Here is a 19,099-nt window from a genome sequence, read left to right as displayed (position 1 = left end):
GTGAATCGTCTCTGGAGACCAGAGCTGTACGCAGTACTCAAGGTGTGGTCTCACCAATACTCTGTACAGTTGTAGCAGGACTTCCCTGCTTTTATACTCTAACCCCCTTGCAACAAAGGCCAACATTCCATTTGCCTTTTTGATTACTTGCTGTACCTGCATGCTAACTTTTTGTGTTTCATGCACAAAGACCCCCAGGTCCCTCTGAACTGTAGCATTTTGTAATCTGTCTCCATTTAAATAATCATTTGCTTTTTTATTTTTCCTGCCAAAGTGGATAACCTTGCACTTTTCCACATTATACTCCATCTGCCAAATGTTTGCCCACTCACTTAGCCTGTCTATATCCCTTTGCAGATTCTTTGAGTCCTCTGCACAACTTGCTTTCCCACCCATCTTTGTATCATCCGCAAACTTGGCTACATTACACTCGGTCCCTTCATCCAAGTCATTAATGTAGATTGTAAATAGTTAAGGCCCAGCAGAGGCGGGCAACATCATTGAGCTCATTAATACCTTGTAGTCAGATCCGTAACAGTGTTTTTAACCAGACCTTTTCAATTTAACTGCATGACCACGGGAATCATGCAGCTTGAGAACCACGTCTGTCAAACTGAGGCGGAAGTTCAGTGGCCATTGATCGAGGTCATTACTGCAGAACATGGAAAGCACAATAAAATACTGCCACTTGACACCTGCTTAGTTGCCTAAGGGAAAGGCTCTTGCTGAGTGGATTTCTGAGCACAGATTTAGGTGTCTACAGTTTGCAAGTCTTTTCAGCAAATTCAGAAGCCACTCTCAGCTCATTGCTACTACCTATCACACCATTGACAGATTGCTTCTCTGATCTCTACTTGACCTTCCACCTATTTCATCGGCATGGGTGCCATTTTACTGTCTCACCTTGGTCCTCAGAATCAGACTAGAATGAGCCCCAACAACAGCAGCAGCAGGTACACCAGCAGCAACAGCACCAACAACCTTCTCAATGACCTGATGCTGCACAGGGCAGAGGGCATCAGCACAGGGCTGCACCGCGCCAGAGGTGATACTCCCAACACAGGCTGTACGGGCAGAGGATGAGCTTCCTCAACATGACTGAGCAGCAGTGCGTCAGGAGGCTCAGGCTATCGGGCCAGGTCGGCGCAGACATTTGCAGTTTACTGGAACCAAACCTGCAGCCCAGAGGACCTGGTGGATACGGCTTACCAGTGGCTGTCAAGGTCACCAGCGCCCTTAACTTCTTCATCTCAGGTTCCTTGCAGGGATCTGCATCAGACATTTGTGGTATCTCACAGTTGGCCGCCCACAGATGCATCACACAGGTCACCGATGCCATGTTTGACAAATCAGCCAATTATGTCAACTTTGCCACTGATGAAGCCAGTGTTACTGAGCGGGTGCTCGGCTTTGTGGCTCTGGCTAACTTCCCACAGATGCAAGTTGTCATCGACTACACACATGTGGCCACCAGGGCACCCCATCATCACCCAGGAGTGTTTGCCAACCACAAGGGCTTCCACTCCCTCAATGTGCAGCTGGTCTGAAACCATAGGAAGATCATCATGCATGTGTGTGCACCAATTCCCTGGCAGCTGTCATGACTCTTTCATACAGTGCCAGGCCACCCTCCCTCAGCTCTTCGCACCGTCAAACAGACTTACTGGCTGGCTGCTTTGAGACAAGGGCTATCCACTAAAGAAGTGGCTCATGACACCCTTGAGGAGGCCAGGCAATGAGGCCAAGGAGCATTATAATGAAAACCACATGATTACCAAATGTGTCATAGAGCAGACAATAGGCATGCTGAAAATATGCTTCAGATGCCTTGAGAGATCTGAAAGAGCTCTTCAGTACACACCAGCCAGGGTCTCCAGAATCATCGTTGTCTGCTGCGTGCTGCACAACATAACGCAGCAGCAGGATTAGCACAGCATGAGGAGCAAGGCACTGAGCACACAGCCTCTTCAGAGGAGGAGGAGGAGCATCAGCTGAAAGATGAGGAGGAGAAGCAGGACGAAACTGAGGTCCAGATGCCAGCAGCACCCGAGCACATTGCTGCCCAGGAGGCCAGGGATGTCCTCATCATGGCCAGATTTACTTAACTTTACGCAATACACAGCATGGCTGCCACATGCTGTGCCAGGTTCCTCGCCACCCTGAGCACCCCCCCCCCCACCCCGCAACAATGCCATAAAGCATCGCTACAATGGCCAAGCCATTCCTTTCACACTGACCCCCATTGCTGGAGGTAACGTTATGTCTCACCATTCACTCCAACCCACTGAGCCACTTCCAAAGTAGCAGACAAAAATGGGCATGACTGGAAAGTGGTGAAAATAAATAGCTTTATATGTGACATAACAGTAACGGAACCTTAACAAAAACACTTCCTTAAACATCCATGTGCTTACCCTTGTGCATCTGCTTCTGTATCATTTTTCTCTTACGCGTGCTTCTACAAGGTGCAACCCCTATGGCTTCAGCAGAGGTAGAGGCAGCCTGCTGAAATCCCTACTGCGACTGCATAGACACTTTTGGCAGATGTCCTCTGAGTTTTGGAGCCTGTGGTGGCCCCGTCAAAGTCTGCTCCTCCTGCGACTGTGCAGGGGCAGACTCGTCCATTGTGATCCGAGGAGGCATTTGGGGTTCTGGCTGAGGGTGAGGCAATGGGGGAGAAGCGTGAGCGCTTTGAGAGGAGCCCACACTTCCAAGTCCCCTCTCACCATCATCCCTCTCATGGGCCACCCGCAATTCCCTGCTAGCAAGGAGCTGGAGAGCACCTTGCTGCACATCAGTGGGGCCATGAGGACCCAAGTCTACCTTGACATTCCTCCTAGAGAGGAGGTCTATGAGCCTCTGCCATCTGTTCTCCATAGAGACCATGGGCTGGATTTTCATTGAGGAGGCGGGTAGGAGGCGGGACTACAACTTTTGGGGTTGTAGTCCTGCCTCCATCGAGTTCTAGCCAACCCACGCGATTTTGACTTGATTGACCTTGTTGAGCCTGCCCAGCGGGCTCAGCACGCCAATTAAGGGCCACCCGGCAACAGGTGACGTCACAGATTGAAATTTCATCTGTCAAGACCTTTTGACAGATGAAATATCAGCGTTCCACAGCTGTTTGAAGCTGTCAAACATTGACAATCTGTACTCCAGGTTAATTCCTTCCTCTCAGGATGATTTAGAGAGCTCCCTGGAACAGAAAGCAGAGGCTGCAGATTTTGACAGCTGGCGGCCATTCTGCTTTCTGTGCCGGTGAGATGAGGGACTCCCGAGACCTGAAGGAAGGACGGCTGTAAAGGTAAGTAAAGGTTAGTAGAACTTCTTTAAACACTTTACACAGACCAAACACACTTACCTCTGCACTCATGCACCCATCACTCACCTGAACACCGGACATCTTGACCCCTCCAAGCCCTTCAGCCCGACGGCCCACCTCGCTAACTTGGCGTGGTTTGGAGCCGTCGGGAATCCCACATTTCAACAATGAAAATAGGGATTAGGCTAAAAACTGCCTGTTAACTACCTGTTAACAGGCAGTTAATTGGCACTAATCCCCTTCCCGCCTCTGGGAGGCAGGTCCCAGTGCGGGGCGGGTACCTGCCTCCTTTGAAACTGGCATGGAGGCGGGTTGGGGGCGGGATGGGGTCGGGACCCCCAATTTCGGGGTTTTAAACCCCCACAAGCCTCCAATCCTGACTCCACGGCCCAATGAAAATCCAGCCCCATGTGTTCATGTGAGTGGCACATTAGTTCCTCCATGCAAGTGGCCATCCTTTCCATGGAGGAACATACAGTCGCCATCGCCTGCAACACGGTGGTGCTCATATTGGAGATCGACTCCTCCATTCTCTGCACATTTGCAGACATTGCAGTTGCAAAACTTGTCAGAGCCTCTTGCACTTCTTCCTGCGCCTCCAGGATCACCCTCTTTCTCGATGGCCCCCAAGGCTGAGCCTCTGCATGCAGCTGAGCAGAGCTGGGAGTGTCCTGCGCCCTCCGGTGAGCAGTTTCCACTGCTGTCCCTATCTCCACCATCTCCTCTTGCTCACTTGTGACTTGTGAGACACCAGGTGACAACACTAGTCTATCTCGCATGGGACCCACTGAGGTGTGCATATCTGCACTGGGGCTGGGTGTGCTTAGGTCTGGTGACGGTGCACCCTCAGAGGCTGGAGGCTCCTCTGAGGAGTCATCTTCCTCTTCTGCCTGGACAGTGGAGTGGGGGCTCTTGATGGACCTGTGGGAGAGTAAGGAGATGAATTAGAAATGTAATATTAAGAATGGCTCACAATACCATTATACACATGATGAACAGTCACTGGCTGCTGACATATGAGTGACTGCTGTATGCCATGTGGCTGTATGAGATGTTATTCTGTCACCAAGTTGCTGAGAGGTCCCCCTCTCTCCATCTCCCACCGCCAGCTGCTCTGCAACTCCTGAGACCTCCAGGACGACCTCCTCTGCTGCTGTCAAGGTGGTGAAGGATGGAGGTCCTCCTCCGGTTCACTCCCTCTCCCTGTTATTGTGGGTTCTTTTATCCTGCAGGGAAGGAAATAAAAGTTTGAATGAGAGTGATGGCATAAGTGTAAAGAATGTGTGGGTCACATCTTTAGAGGGTGACTATGAGGGAGTGTGGTGCCAATGCCAAAATATCAATGCCAAGTGCCCGCCTTGTGTGTTGTTAGTTGGTATAATTGCCCGTTATACGCCCCGCCTGCTATACACCTGTCTGTTATACACCCCGCCATTATACACCCCGCCGTTATACACTCGCCCGTTATACACTTGCCCGTTATACACCCGCCCATTATACACCTGTCCGTTATACACCCTGTCCATTATACACCCCGCCGTTATACACCCTGCCTATTATAAACCCTGCCATTATACACCCACCTGTTATACACCCGCCCGTTATACACCTGCCTGTTATACACTCCGCCTGTTATACACCCTGCCGTTATACACCCCGCCCGTTATACACCCTGCCATTATACACCCACCTGTTATACACCCACCCGTTATACACCCCACCCATTATACACCCACCTGTTATATGAAAGGATAATTACAAGTTCTAGCCCTGTCTCGGGCTACCCCAGATCAGGCGTATTCCCCAGACATTCACCTTCAACTTAAGTTAGAGATAGCCGAATTCTATAAGACGCTTATATGGGTCTAAAGGTTCAGGCTATCTCTCCCTAAAGGAAAGGAATGACTGAAGATGTTACCGTCCTCCAGATAGCACTTTTAATAAGTTTAACTAGACTGTAACCTTCCGGATATTATGAGGGTCCGGAATACCCCTCAGAATTCTGCAACTCCTCACCAAAGAGTGTACAGAGATTGGGTTTCCGAGTTTATACAGAAATACTCTTTGAGACAATTCTAAAAATATATAGCTTTATTTAAGAGCCGACATTCATTTAACAGCTGTTGATTCAGTCGCAACATTAACAATTCAAAATACAAATAGCTTACATTTCTTATTTCTCAGCGATCCTTATTCTCAAATCTTTACTTCCTTACATTTCTTATTTCTTACTTATCTCTAAATCCAGATTATCCACCAGAATCAATTACTTTGATTACCTGAGACTCAAAGTTAAAAACTTACAGATGGTGCCTGTAAAGTTGAGAAACGCTTGGCCTGTTCAGCGAGTTCTGACTTTCTGTTTGAAAAGGTCTTTCTTTTATACCCTTTTTGCAGTGGTTTATTCTTTGAAGTTCTCTGCGGATGTAAGCTAATTGTCTTTATTGAGACCTCTGTTGAATGCTTTCTATCTTACTATCAATTCAACTATTGCATGCATAATTATGTCTCTACCTTTAGGTGTTTCAAAAACTATCATAAAAACAATATGACAGCAATGGTTTCTGTTTGATGCCATTCTTACAAAATTTTTGTTCAATCCTTAATATTGGCTTTACTGGTTTTAGCAGACGTTGAGTCTCCTAACTGCTCCAAGTTCAATATAAACACAATGTAATTGCTTGGTGTATCTATTGGTCATATCTTCAAAGTGTTCTTGTTGGTATCATATTTACTATGTATAAATTAAAGACACTTTGGTTGTGTTTTCTAGCTATCTCAATTGGTTGCATATTTAATCATGCTTCCTGTCTTCCAAGTTTAACATAAAAACTATTTGACCAGCAGGTGTTTCTTTTCAAAGGCACATGCCTCTTTTAATGTTTGTGTTTCTGTTCAACGTGTTAGCTTATAACACCTTAAACTGGGTCTTCCATTGTGTTATTCCCAAACTCCAGACTCTCTGGAATCGCCAAACTGCCATTTCAATAGGGTCATTGTTTTAGTATATTTAACTAATTCCCATTTCAAAGCTTGTTTGGTTTTTACAACTTTGTTATCAAACCATCCCATCTCAGAAGCCTGTTTTCTGTTTACAGCCTGTGTCTCCAAGGCTTTCCAGACTTTTAAACCCAATATATCATGTATTAATAATGTCATAAATCTGTTCATACTATGGTGTATCTTTCTGAAATATGGCTTATTCCCTCACACACCCCACCCATTATACACCCGCCTGTTATACACCCCGCCATTACACACCCGGCCCGTTATACACCCCGCCCGTTATACACCTTGCCGTTATACACCCCGCCCATTGTACACTCATCTGTTATACACCCCGCCCGTTATACACTCACCCATTATACACACCGCCCATTATACACCCCGCCCGTTATACACTCACCCATTATACACCCCGCCCGTTATACACTCACCCATTATACACCCCGCCGTTATACACCCCGCCGTTATACACTCACCCATTATACACCCCGCCCATTATACACCCGTCCATTATACACCCCGCCCGTTATACACTCACCCATTATACACCCCGCCCGTTATACACTCACCCATTATACACCCCGCCGTTATACACCCCGCTGTTATACACTCACCCATTATACACCCCGCCCGTTATACACCCGCCCATTATACACACCGCCCGTTATACACCCCGCCGTTATACACTCACCCATTATACACCCCGCCCATTATACACCCCGCCCGTTATACACCCGCCCATTATACACACCGCCCGTTATACACCCCGCCGTTATACACTCACCCATTATACACCCCGCCCATTATACACCCCGCCCGTTATACACCCGCCCATTATACACACCGCCCGTTATACACCCCGCCGTTATACACTCACCCATTATACACCCCACCCATTATACACCCCGCCCGTTATACACCCGCCCATTATACACACCGCCCGTTATACACCCCGCCGTTATACACTCACCCATTATACACCCCACCCATTATACACCCGTCTGTTATATACCCCGCCATTATACACTCCGCCCGTTATACACTCCGCCCGTTATACACACCGCCCGTTATACACCCCGCCCGTTATACACCCCGCCCGTTATACACTCCGCCCGTTATACACCCCGCCCGTTATACACCCCGCCCGTTATACACTCCGCCCGTTATACACCCTGCCCGTTATACACTCCGCCCGTTATACACCCCGCCCGTTATACACCCTGCCCGTTATACACCCCGCCCGTTATACACTCCGCCCGTTATACACCCCGCCCGTTATACACTCCGCCCGTTATACACCCCGCCCGTTATACACTCCGCCCGTTATACACTCCGCCCGTTATACACTCCGCCCGTTATACACTCCGCCCGTTATACACTCCGCCCGTTATACACCCCGCCCGTTATACACTCCGCCCGTTATACACTCCGCCCGTTATACACACCGCCCGTTATACACCCGCCCGTTATACACCCCGCCCGTTATACACCCCGCCGTTATACACTCCGCCCGTTATACACCCCGCCCGTTATACACTCCGCCTGTTAAACACCCTGCCCGTTATACACCCCGCCCGTTATACACTCCGCCCGTTAAACACCCTGCCCGTTATACACTCCGCCCGTTATACACTCCACCCGTTAAACACCCTGCCCGTTATACACCCCGCCCGTTATACACTCCGCCCGTTAAACACCCTGCCCGTTACGCACCCCGCCCATTACACACTCCGCCCTTTATACACTCCGCCCGTTATACACCCCGCCCATTACACACTCCGCCCGTTATACACCCCACCCATTATACACCTGCCTGTTATACATCCCGTCTGTTATGCACCCGCCCGTTATACACCCCATCCGTTTTCACCCTGTCTGTTATACACTCCGCCCGTTATACACACCGCCCGCTATACACTCGCCTATTATACAACCCGCCATTATACACCCCGCTCGTTATACACCCCACCCATTATACACCCGTCTATTGTACATCCCGTCTGTTATACACCCGCCCGTTATACACTCTGCCCGTTATACACCCCGCCGTTATACACCCCGCCATTATACACCCCGCCGTTATACACCCCGCCGTTATACACCCCGCCGTTATACACCCACCCAATTTTCCTTTCCGTTGAAGTCAAGAAAGGTTGATATCTACTAATGTGTGGGAAAGAGGGTTTACTGCTGTATTGCATTGAGTGACAGTGTGGGAGAAGATCATTAGGTGCTAATCCTCCTCATACAGTAGTGTGATATAGGTGCTCATTTTATATTGTAAAATCTGTATATTTATTTTTTAAGTCGGTGAATTTGTAATGGTTTCTGCCAGTTTGTGCTGAGGAAAGCTTCTCTGAATCTGACTCTGTTATAATTTAGCATGGCTTCAGTTTAACTTAATCTTTCTTCCCTTTAATAACTGTCACAAGTGCTGTGTTTAATCCATTCATATGGGACATTTATCTCTACATTAATCATAGCCTTGAATTATGACATTGTGTTACGAAGTTGCTAAAATTCTACCCTGCAGAATATGTGTCCTGCGATTTCCCCCATCTCTGCTAAAACTAATATTAAAGGGCTCATGCTCTGACCTTGCATTTCTGGCAGGGAACACTGTTCCAGGAATGCATGTCAGAAATCTGCACATATGCTTTGCATGAATTCCCAACCATTTAAATTAATGGTCGGAAAATCATGCACAGCACACGCCTGAATCTCTGATTTTCAATCCTGGTGGGAGCAGTTTTCCAATGGGAGCAGAAGGTCAGAAAATGACATTTAATTCCACTGTTGGTGCAGTGTATTCCATTACACGGGATTTAGAATTTACATTTATATAGTGCCTTTCACAACCTGGGAAAATCTAAAGTGCTTTATAGCCAATGAAGTACTTTTAAAGTGTAGCCACTGTTGTAATGTAGGAAACACAGCAGTCAAAACTGCGCAGAGCTAGATCCCACAAACAGCAATGTGATAATGACCAGATAATCTGTTTCAGTGATGTTGGTTGAGGGATAAATATTGGCTCCAGGGCACTGGGGAGAACTTCCCTACTCTTCTTTGAAATGGGACTTTTTACGTCCACCTGAGAGGGAAGACGGTGCCTTGATTCAATGCCTCATCTGAAAGACGGCAGTGTCAGCCCAGGTTTTTGTGCTCAAGTCTCTGGGGTGGGACTATGAACCCACAACCTTCTGAGTCAGAGGCAAGAGCGCTACCCACTGAGCCACAGCTGATACTAACAGAAAGTGCTCCTCTAATGCAGGATATAAGTAATACTTGTTCCTGTTTAAGATATTTTTCTGCCTCACCCATTCCTGGTCTCCTTGTGCTGTGCCCCATTTATGGCTGAGACAAGTCTACACCCAAGTTTCCGCAATGCTGTTTTGAAACTGGTTTCTAGAAAGTGCACAAAAGTGGCCCAGAAATTACTCTCTCCATCATCACCCCCCACCCCGGCCCCCCCAACTATGGCCCAGAAATTCGGGTCGGGGGCTTCCCACGGGTGTAAGACCCCAACCTGCACTTACCTTGCGCGCCGGCAGTTGAGCTGTAGGGCCCCGTGGAATTCCACTCCGGGGCCTGGCCCAGCTGCCGGCGCGCTGTGCTTGCGTGTCCCAGGGGCGTAGTTAGTGCGATGCGTCCCCTGGGATCACGTGAGCCATGGGCAGCCAATCGGAGGAGGGAAAAGCCCATTCATAAGATTGACAGGAAGACCTGTCAAAACTTATAAATAATACGGGCCCCAAAATAGCAGTAAACCTTCAAATAAATCACACTTTTTAAATAAACTATAAATTACATTAAATAACTATTTTAAACAATAATTTAAATTTTTGAAAAAAATAATTTTATATTCTAACGGGGCTAAAAATAAACTTACCTTGCTTTAAAGTATTTAAAAATAAAAAACCTGTGGAAAAAATGTTTTAATTTTAATTAATTGACCACTTACCTTGCAAAAAGCAGGCCTTACGCCTGCTTTTTAAATGTGTAAATCCTGCAGGCTTACCCTCCCGGGAAAACCTGTAAAAAAAACCTAAGTTCAAAGCGCACGCGCAGCCTCCCCTGCGCGTGCGTTCGACCTCTGAACCCCTTCGTTCAGAGGATTGGAAGTGCTGGTTTCCTGCGCATGCGCAGTGCATGCAGGAAACTGACACTTCCATTGGGCTTACGGGTGAGTACCCCGTGCGTATTCACCCGTGGCGACCCGAATTTCTGGGCCATTGAGTGCACAGAAATTCCCCTGTACATGTAAATAACATCTTGGAGAATTATATTAATGCCCAAAGGGAGATAAGCCTAGTTTTTATCCAATTGTGGCCTCTTGTCCATCCCCGATTTCCATCACTCCACCATTGACAGCCGTGCCTTCAGCTGCCTAGGCCCTAAGCTCAGGAGTTCCCTCCCTAAACCTCTCCGCCTCTCTACCTCTCTCTCCTCCTTTAAGACGCTCCTTAAAACCTACCTCTATGACCACCTGTCCTAATATCTCCATATGTGGCTCGGTGTCAAATTTTGTCTGATAACCACTCCAGTGAAGCACCTTGGGGCGTTTTACTATGTTAAAGGTGCTATATAAATGAAAGTTGTTGTTCTACTTATTTATGCTACATTCTTCAGTACCTGTGCAAGGGGCCACTTAGAATGTCGATTCACCCAGATGTGCACCAGCCTGCCCGTGATATTTGAGTTTCAGATGTGAATTGGGGGTGGGGTTTTCCCTCTGGTAACACTAGAACAGCAAGTAAGAGATCCACAATCGGTAGGGCTGATTTTAGAATGGAGCTGGGGTTGCCAACTCTGGTTCGACATATTCCTAGATGTTTCATCTCGCCTCCAACTGCCCCACCTGGTCAAAACAGCCTTTTTTTCTCCCTCCTCCCATATTTTTATAACTAATAAACAAAAGTGTTCAAAGGAAATGGCAAAAAAAAACACACTTTTTTAAAATGCTATGATTTTTCTCTCGGGCATTTGCTCACAGCAGTGTCCAGGCAATTGGTCTTTAATTCCTGGAGACTCTAGGGCAATCCTGGAGGGGTGGCAACCCCATGCCCCAAACATGTCACTTCTTGGTGGTGTCCATTTTGATGAGGGCACTGCCCAGGAGCCACCATTTTTGACAATGTCACTTCCTGGCTGTGGCGTCCATTTTGATGAGGGCACTGTCCAGGAATGGCCATTTTTGATGATGTCACTTTCAGGCAGTGTGAGCTGCCTCCCCACCAAAAGGAGTCAGAGTGGGGTCCATTCTATTTTCAAGGTCAGGCCTAATTAAATTAAATGAGTTGAGCCATCTGCCAGTGTTAGATGGTGTCCCAATCAGCTGCTCGCCAATCTGGGAGAGAGGGGAATCTTCCCCATGTGGCGGCTGAACTTGAAGGGCCTGGGGCAGTATCAGTGAGTGGCAGAAGCATCGGTTTAAAGCTGCAAGCGGAAACATCCAAAAGCCTTTAAAAGCTCAAAGCCCTCAAGCAACTGCAAAAAAAGAAGTGTGCCGAACCCACATCCACTTTTCATGGACTATAGCTGAGGACCCCTTTAATGCACATGCAGTCAGCCATGGCTCAGTTGATAGCATGCTCACCTCCACGTCAGAAGGTCATGTATTCAAGTCCCACTCCAGAGACTTGAACACATAATCTAGACTGACACTTCCAGTGCAGTACTGAGGGAGCGCTACACTGTTGGAGGTGCCGTCTTTCAGATGAGATGTTTGGCCTCTCAGGTGGACGTAAAAGATCCCATGGCCACTATTGGAAGAAGAGCAGGGGAGTTCTCCCCAGAGTCCTGACCAACGTTTGTCCCTCAGCTAACATATAAAAACAGATTATCTGATCATTATCACATTGCTGTTTGTGGGAGCTTGCTGTGCGCAAATTGGCTGCCACGTTTCTTACATTACAACAGTGACTACTCTTCAAAAGTACTTCATTGGCTGTAAAGCGCTTTGGGACGACCTGAGATCATGAAAGGTGCTGTATGAATGCAAGTTCTTTCTCTTTTTCCAGACACAAAAAAGGGGCTAGGAGTCATAACCTAGTCATTTGACCCCAATTGCCAAATACTCATGAGGCTCCCCCGCCTGTTGGTTGTTTCCGCGTTCATCTTCCTCTTTATGCCGAGACTTGTGCAAGAGAAGTATAAAAAAATACTGGAAAATACCTTTTGGTCAAACAATTATTTTGAAGATAGCTCTTAGAGAATGCTACAGTGCAAGTCTTTTTGTTAAGTAAACCAAGACATATTTGAATGCTGTGGAATTAATTAGAATTAAAACAGCGGAATTAATTATAATGAATTATCTTTCAGGAATTGGACAAAGATCATTGTTACACCCAATGAACACCACTAGTGCAGGAGAAAGCCACTTTGCAAGTGAAAAAACAGCAATAATTATACTCCCAATTCTTGCTGCCATCATTCTGTTCCTAGCAGCTCTTGGGGGCTTATAGTAAGTATTGGATTAAAGCACTTCACTCGTACCTTCAAGTTAAGTTCCTAAGATTCAAATTCTCTGTTACTGTTTTTAATTGAGAAAAAACAAAAATGAGGCAAATTAATGAAAGTGACATTGAGATCATTAAATGATATTAATAAATTGATATAGAAGAGAATATGAGTAAACTAGCAAGAGACATAAAAACAGATTGTAACAGTTTCTATAGGTATGTAAAAAGGAAAAGATTAGTGAAAGCAAAGGCAGTAACAGGTGAAATTATAATGGGGAATAAGGAAATACTTTGTATCTGTCTTCATGGTAGAAGACACAAAAAACAAAAGTGGGGAACCAAGGAACTTAAATAAATTAGCATGAGTAAAGAAATAGTACTGGAGAAATTAATGGGACTAAAAGTCGACAAATCTAAGGATAAGGGGTAAGCCATTTAGGACAAAAATGAGGAGAAATTTCTTCACCCAGAGAGTGGTTAACCTGTGGAATTCTCTGCCACAGAGGGCGGTGGAGGCCAATTCATTAAATATATTCAAGAAGGAGTTGGATATATTTCTTAAGGCTAAAGGGATCAAGGGGTATGGGGAGAAAGCAGGGACAGGGTACTGAATTTGGATGATCAGCCATGATCGCATTGAATGGCGGAGCAGGCTCGAGGGTCCGAATGGCCTACTCCTGCTCCTATCTTCTATGTTTCTATGCTTCTATCCCCTGGACCTGATGGCCTACATCCTAGGGTTTTAAAAGAGGTGACTACAGAGATAGTGGATGCATTGGTTTTGATCTTCCAGAATTCCCTAGATTCTAAAACGGTCCCCATGGATTGGAAGGTAGCAAACATAGCCCTCTTATTCAAGAAAGGAGGGAGAGAGAAAACAGTGAACTATACAGGCCAGTTAGCCAGATATCAGTCATAGGGGAAATCCTAAAATCTATTATTAAGGACGTGGTAACAGGGCACTTAGAAAATAATAATAGGATTGGACAGATTCAGCACGGATTTATGAAAAGGAGATCATGTTTGACAAATCTGTTAGAGTTTTTTAAGGTTGTAACTAGCAGGGTAGATAAGGGGGAACCAGTGGATGTAGTGTATTTGGATTTTCAAAAAGCATTAATTAAGGTGCCATACAAGAGGTTATTATACAAAATTAGGGCTCATGGGATTGGGGGTAATATATTAGCATGGATTGAGGATTGGTTAACAGGCAGAAAAAAGAGAGTAGGAACAAACAGGTCATTTTTGGGTTGGCAGGCTGTAACAAGTGGGGTGCTGCAAGGATCAGTGCTTGGGCCTTAGCTATTTACAATCTATATTAATAACTTAGATGAGGGGACTGAATGTAAAGTATCCAAGTTTGCTGATGATACAAAGTTAGGTGGCAAAGTAAGTTATGAAGAGGATGCAAAGAGGCTGCAAAGGGAAATAGACAGGTTAGTGAGTGGGCAAGAACATGGCAGATGGAATATAATGTGGAGAGGTGGGAAGTTATCCACTTTGGTAGGAAAAATAAAAAAGCAGAATATTTTTTAAATAGTGAGTGACTGGGAAATGTTGGTATTCAGAGGGACCTGGGTGTCCTTGTACACAAATCACTGAAAGTTAACATGCAGATACAGCAAGCAATTAGGAAAGCCAATGGTATGTTAGTCTTTATTACAAAGGAATTGGAGTAGAAGAGTAGGGAAGTCTTATTACAGTTGTACAGGGCCTTGGTAAGACCATGCCTGGAGTACTGTGTACAGTTTTGGTCTCCTTACCTAAGGAAGGATATACTTGCCTTAGAGGGAGTGCCACGAAGGTTCACCAGACTGATTCCTGGGATGGGGGAATTGTCCTATGAGGAGAGATTGAGTAGACTAGACCTATATTCACTAGAATTTAGAAGAATGAGAGGTGATCTCATTGAAACATACAAAATTAAGGAGCTTGACAGGGTAGATGCTGGGAGGATGTTTCCTCTGGCTGGGGAGTCAAGAACTACGGATCACAGTCTCAGAATAAGGGGTCGGCCACTTAGGACTGAGATGAGGAGAAATTTCTTCACTCAAAGGGTTGTGCATCTTTGGAATTCTCTACCCCAGAGAGCTGTGGATGCTCATTTGTTGAATGCATTCAAGACAGAGATCGATAGATTTTTGGATACTAAGGGAATCTAGGGATATGGGGATAGTGCGAGAAGGTGGAGTTGAGGTGGAAGATCAGCCATGATCTTATTGAATGGCGGAGCAGGATCGAAGGGCTGAATGGACTACTCCTGCTCCGATTTCTTATGTTCTTATTAATGACAAGTGCTAGTTTTTAATTTTTTTAGCGATGTGAAACAGGCTGCCAATTTGCTATCGCCCATTTTGCCCTCCCACCAAAGACCAATTCCACCCCACAGTGTTTAAGAGTAACAGGTATCAACTGCTACAGAATGAAGCATTTTGCCCTTTGGCCTGCTCCCTCTTTTTTCTCCCCTTAGAACCCTCCGGGTGTTGTCTTATATATCCAGCTCATTGTTCCCTCAGATGGGAGGAGTCACAACCTCATCTTTCCATAACCAAGGCCCTCGAGGACCATTATAACACAAGGGATTTGAATGAGATCAACGAGTTTGGCACTTTGCAAATAAAGTCATTTTTCCATTAATGTTTAACAGCCTTGAAGCCTTGTATCAAATTGGATATTTTGCATTAAAAAAAGATGCTGCAGATTTTCATTACCATAAAATGTGCACATAGGTGACAGGAAGGGTTTATTGGGTAGTCTTCCCTTTGGGTTCTTGGATAAGTCATAGATTTATGGCAGTTTATAAGGGTGATTTATATAGTGCTGATTGGAAACCCCACTTTTCCACCCAAATGGACCTTCCAGCGGTGGAGCAGAAACAGCCCTGAGGAAATTCACCACCTATGTTTTCCATCAGTAGGAATGCACAGTGTAGCTTGTACATAGACCAGGACCACACTGACCCACCAGGACGCTGGGGAATTCCCATTCAACTTCCCAACTGATGCAAACTAGCTCCTTGTTTGAGGTAAATGCAACTCCACCAAAGAGTTTCCTGAACCTCTGGTCAGGAGTCAATGCACTCATAGGATACACCAGAGTTTCGGGAAATTGATAGGGAGGCTCCAGCCCCACAACCCTCTGAGATCTCTGCATATCTCCAATTCTGGCCTCTTTCTCCCTCATTGGCGGCCATGCCTTCAGCTGCCTAGGCTCTAAGGCCTGGAATTCCCTCCCTAAACCTTTCCACCTTCAAGACGCTCCTTAAAACCATCTTTGACCAGGTCACCTGTCCTAATATTTCCTTATGTGGTTTGGTGTCAAATTTTGTCTGATAATCACTCCTCTGAGGCACTTTGAGACTTTTTACTCTGTTAAAGGTGCTATATAAATACAAGTTGTTGTTGTTGTTCCCTTTACTGCAAAGAAGGGGAAAGTTTGTTATCATATTTGCCATTTTTAGTGTGTGTCAAATGAGAGTTGAATAAGAAATTTTGACTCAATTTATAAAAATAGATGACATTTTGAGTAGATTCAATTTCATGTCTGTTTATATCACTGACACGGTTTCAATAATTGCAATTTCATACCATTGTTGGCCCAAAACCAGCCTCTGTATCCTTGGCTGCAATAATCAAGCCAATCATGGAATTGTGCACACTTAGCATTGCTTTATCACATATTGAAATGCTTTTCCAAGGCTACAAGCAGCATAGTTTACAGGTGAATTCCTGTTTTTTTGGGGTAATAGCTAAAGAACTCAAAGAAATTGGGTTTATTCAATCCAGACATCTTTGATTTGGCTTACTTCCCTTGTCCTGTCTCTTCCACATCGCTCCTCCAATGAAACCTTCCATGAGTCAATAAGTTCTTGATTCATAGAAAAATAGGAGCAGGAGTAGGCCATTCGGCCCTTCGAGCCTGCTCCGCCATTCAATATGATCATGGCTGATCCTCTATCTCAATACCATATTTCTGCTCTCTCCCCATACCCCTTGATGCCTTTTGTGTCTAGAAATCTATCTAATTCAACGTGATGACATGAATATTAAAAGTTAGCTGTAACTTGACGCAGTGAGTTGTTGTGATCTGGAATGCACTGCCTGAAAGGGCGGCAGAAGCAGATTCAATAATAACTTTCAAACGGGAATTGCATAAATACTGGAAATGGAAAAAACTGCAGGGCTACGGGGAAAGAGTGGGGGAGCGGGACTAATTGGATAGCTCTTTCAAAGAGCCGGCACAGGCACGGTGGGCCGAATGACCATGGAGGGATTTGAAACAAGGAAGAGAATTTTAAAATCGAGGCATTGCTGGACCTTGCTGGGGCCTTGAGACTAGTTTTCCAATGTCCTTCAAGGAAGGGGACCTTTCTGTCCAGCCACACTTGGTTCCAGTCCCACAGTAGTGATTGAATGCTAAAGACCTTAAGGATGGGCAATACATGAGGTGTATCCCATGACCCAAGAACAAATATATAAACAAAAAATTAAAAGCCTCCGAGAAAGCATACCATTCTAGCTTACCAAGTGATCACATGGTATGACTAGATTATAAATGGAATTACTTTTCCTTCTCCACACCTGCTATGGTATGACATAATAAAATGTTACAACATAATAAATAATGTTATGACAATTAATAATGCTATGGTACAATGAATAATGTTATTTTTTTGTTTATAGGATGTGGGCATCGCTGGCGAGACCAGCATTTATTGCCCTTGAGGAGGTGGTGGTGAGCCACCTTCTTGAACCACTGCAGTCTGTGTGGTGAAGGTGCTCCCACAGTGCTGTTAGGGAGGGAGTTCCAAGATTTTGACCCTGGGACTATGAAAGAATGACGATATATTTCCAAGTCAGTATGGTGTGAGACTTGGATGGGAACTTGGAGGTGATGGTGTTCCCATGCGCCTGCTGACCCTGTCCTTCTAGGTGGTAGAGGTTGTGGGTTTTTGAGGTGCTGTCGAAGAAGCCTTGGCAAGTTGCAACAGTGCATCTTGTAGATGGTACACACTGCAGCCACGGTGCACTGGTGGTGGGGGGAGTAAAGGTTGATGATGGTGGATGGGGTGCCAATCAAGCGGGCCGCTTTGTCCTGGATAGTGTCGAGCTTCTTGAGTATTGTTGGAGCTGCACTCATCCAGGCAAGTGAAGAGTATTCCATCACACTCTTGACTTGTGCTTTGTAGATTGTGGAAAGGCTTTGGGGAGTCAGGAGGCGAGACACTTGTCACAGAAAACCCAGCCTCTGACCTACTCTTGTATTTATATGGCTGGTCCAGTTAAGTTTCTGGCCAATGGCGACACCCAAGATGTTGATGGTGAGGGATTGGGACATGGTAATCCAGTTGAATGTCAAGAGGAGGTGTTTAGACTCTTTCTTGTTGGAGACAGTCATTGCCTGGCACTCGTGTGGTGCGAATGTAACTTGCCACTTATCAGCCCAAGCCTGAATGTCATCCAGGTCTTGCTGTATGCTAGCACGGACTGCTTCATTATCTGAGGAGTTGTAAATAGAACTGAATACTGTGCAGTCATCAGCGAACATCCCCAATTCTGACCCTATGATGGAGGGAAGGTCATTGATGAAACAGCTGAAGGTGATTGGGCCTAGGACACTGCCCTGAGGAACTCCTACAACGATGTCATGCAGCTGAGATGATTGACCTCCACAACCACAACCATCTTCCTTTGTGCTAGGTATGACTCCAGCCAATGGCGAGTTTTTCCCCTGATTCCCATTGACTTCAATTTTACTAGGGCTCCTTGATGCCACACTCAGTCAAATGCTGCCTTGATGTCAAGGGCAGCCACTCACATCTCACCTCTGGAATTCAGCTCTTTTGTCCATGTTTGGACCAAGGCTGTAATGAGGTTTGGAGCCGAATGGTCCTGGCAGAACCCAAACTGGGCATCAGTGAGCAGGTTATTGGTGAGTAAGTGGTGCTAGATAGCACTGTCGATGACACCTTCCGTCACTTTGCTGATGATTGAGAGTAGACTGATGGGGCGGTAATTGGCCGGATTGGATCTGTCCTGCTTTTTGTGGACAGGACATAACTGGGCAATTTTTCACATTGTTGGGTAGATGCCAGTGTTGTAGCTGTAATGGAATAGCTTGGCTAGAGGCATGGCTAGTTCTGGAGCACAAGTCATCAGCACGACAACCGGGATGTTGTTGGGGCCCACAGCCTTTGCTGTATCCAGTGCGCTCAGCCATTTCTTGATATCACTTGGAGTGAATCGAATTGGCTGAAGACTGGCTTCTGTGATGGTGGGGACCTCAGGAGGAGGCCAATATGGATCATCCA

At 46.0% G+C, this 19,099-nt stretch overlaps 1 protein-coding gene across 4 annotated transcripts in view; it reads left to right on the top strand.

Annotated features, from left to right (window-relative positions):
• Nucleotides 1-19,099, top strand: part of LOC147124709 (izumo sperm-egg fusion protein 4-like) — a 44,521-nt gene that overhangs the window by 21,402 nt on the left and 4,020 nt on the right. For all 4 annotated transcript variants that reach the window (XM_086002713.1, XM_086002544.1, XM_086002628.1 and 1 more), the window contains one exon: nucleotides 12,650-12,791. In XM_086002713.1, the coding sequence (XP_085858839.1) occupies nucleotides 12,650-12,791 (142 nt within the window). The remainder of the gene's footprint in view (nucleotides 1-12,649; nucleotides 12,792-19,099) is intronic.

The sequence above is a fragment of the Somniosus microcephalus genome, chromosome 1 (assembly GCF_052327205.1).
Source record: "Somniosus microcephalus isolate GS21.2 chromosome 1, FLI_Smic_1.0, whole genome shotgun sequence".
In the NCBI taxonomy this organism is placed as follows: Eukaryota; Metazoa; Chordata; class Chondrichthyes; order Squaliformes; family Somniosidae; genus Somniosus; species Somniosus microcephalus.
The sequence above is the reverse complement of the archived record's forward strand: the minus strand, read 5'-3'. Positions and strand labels throughout refer to the sequence as shown.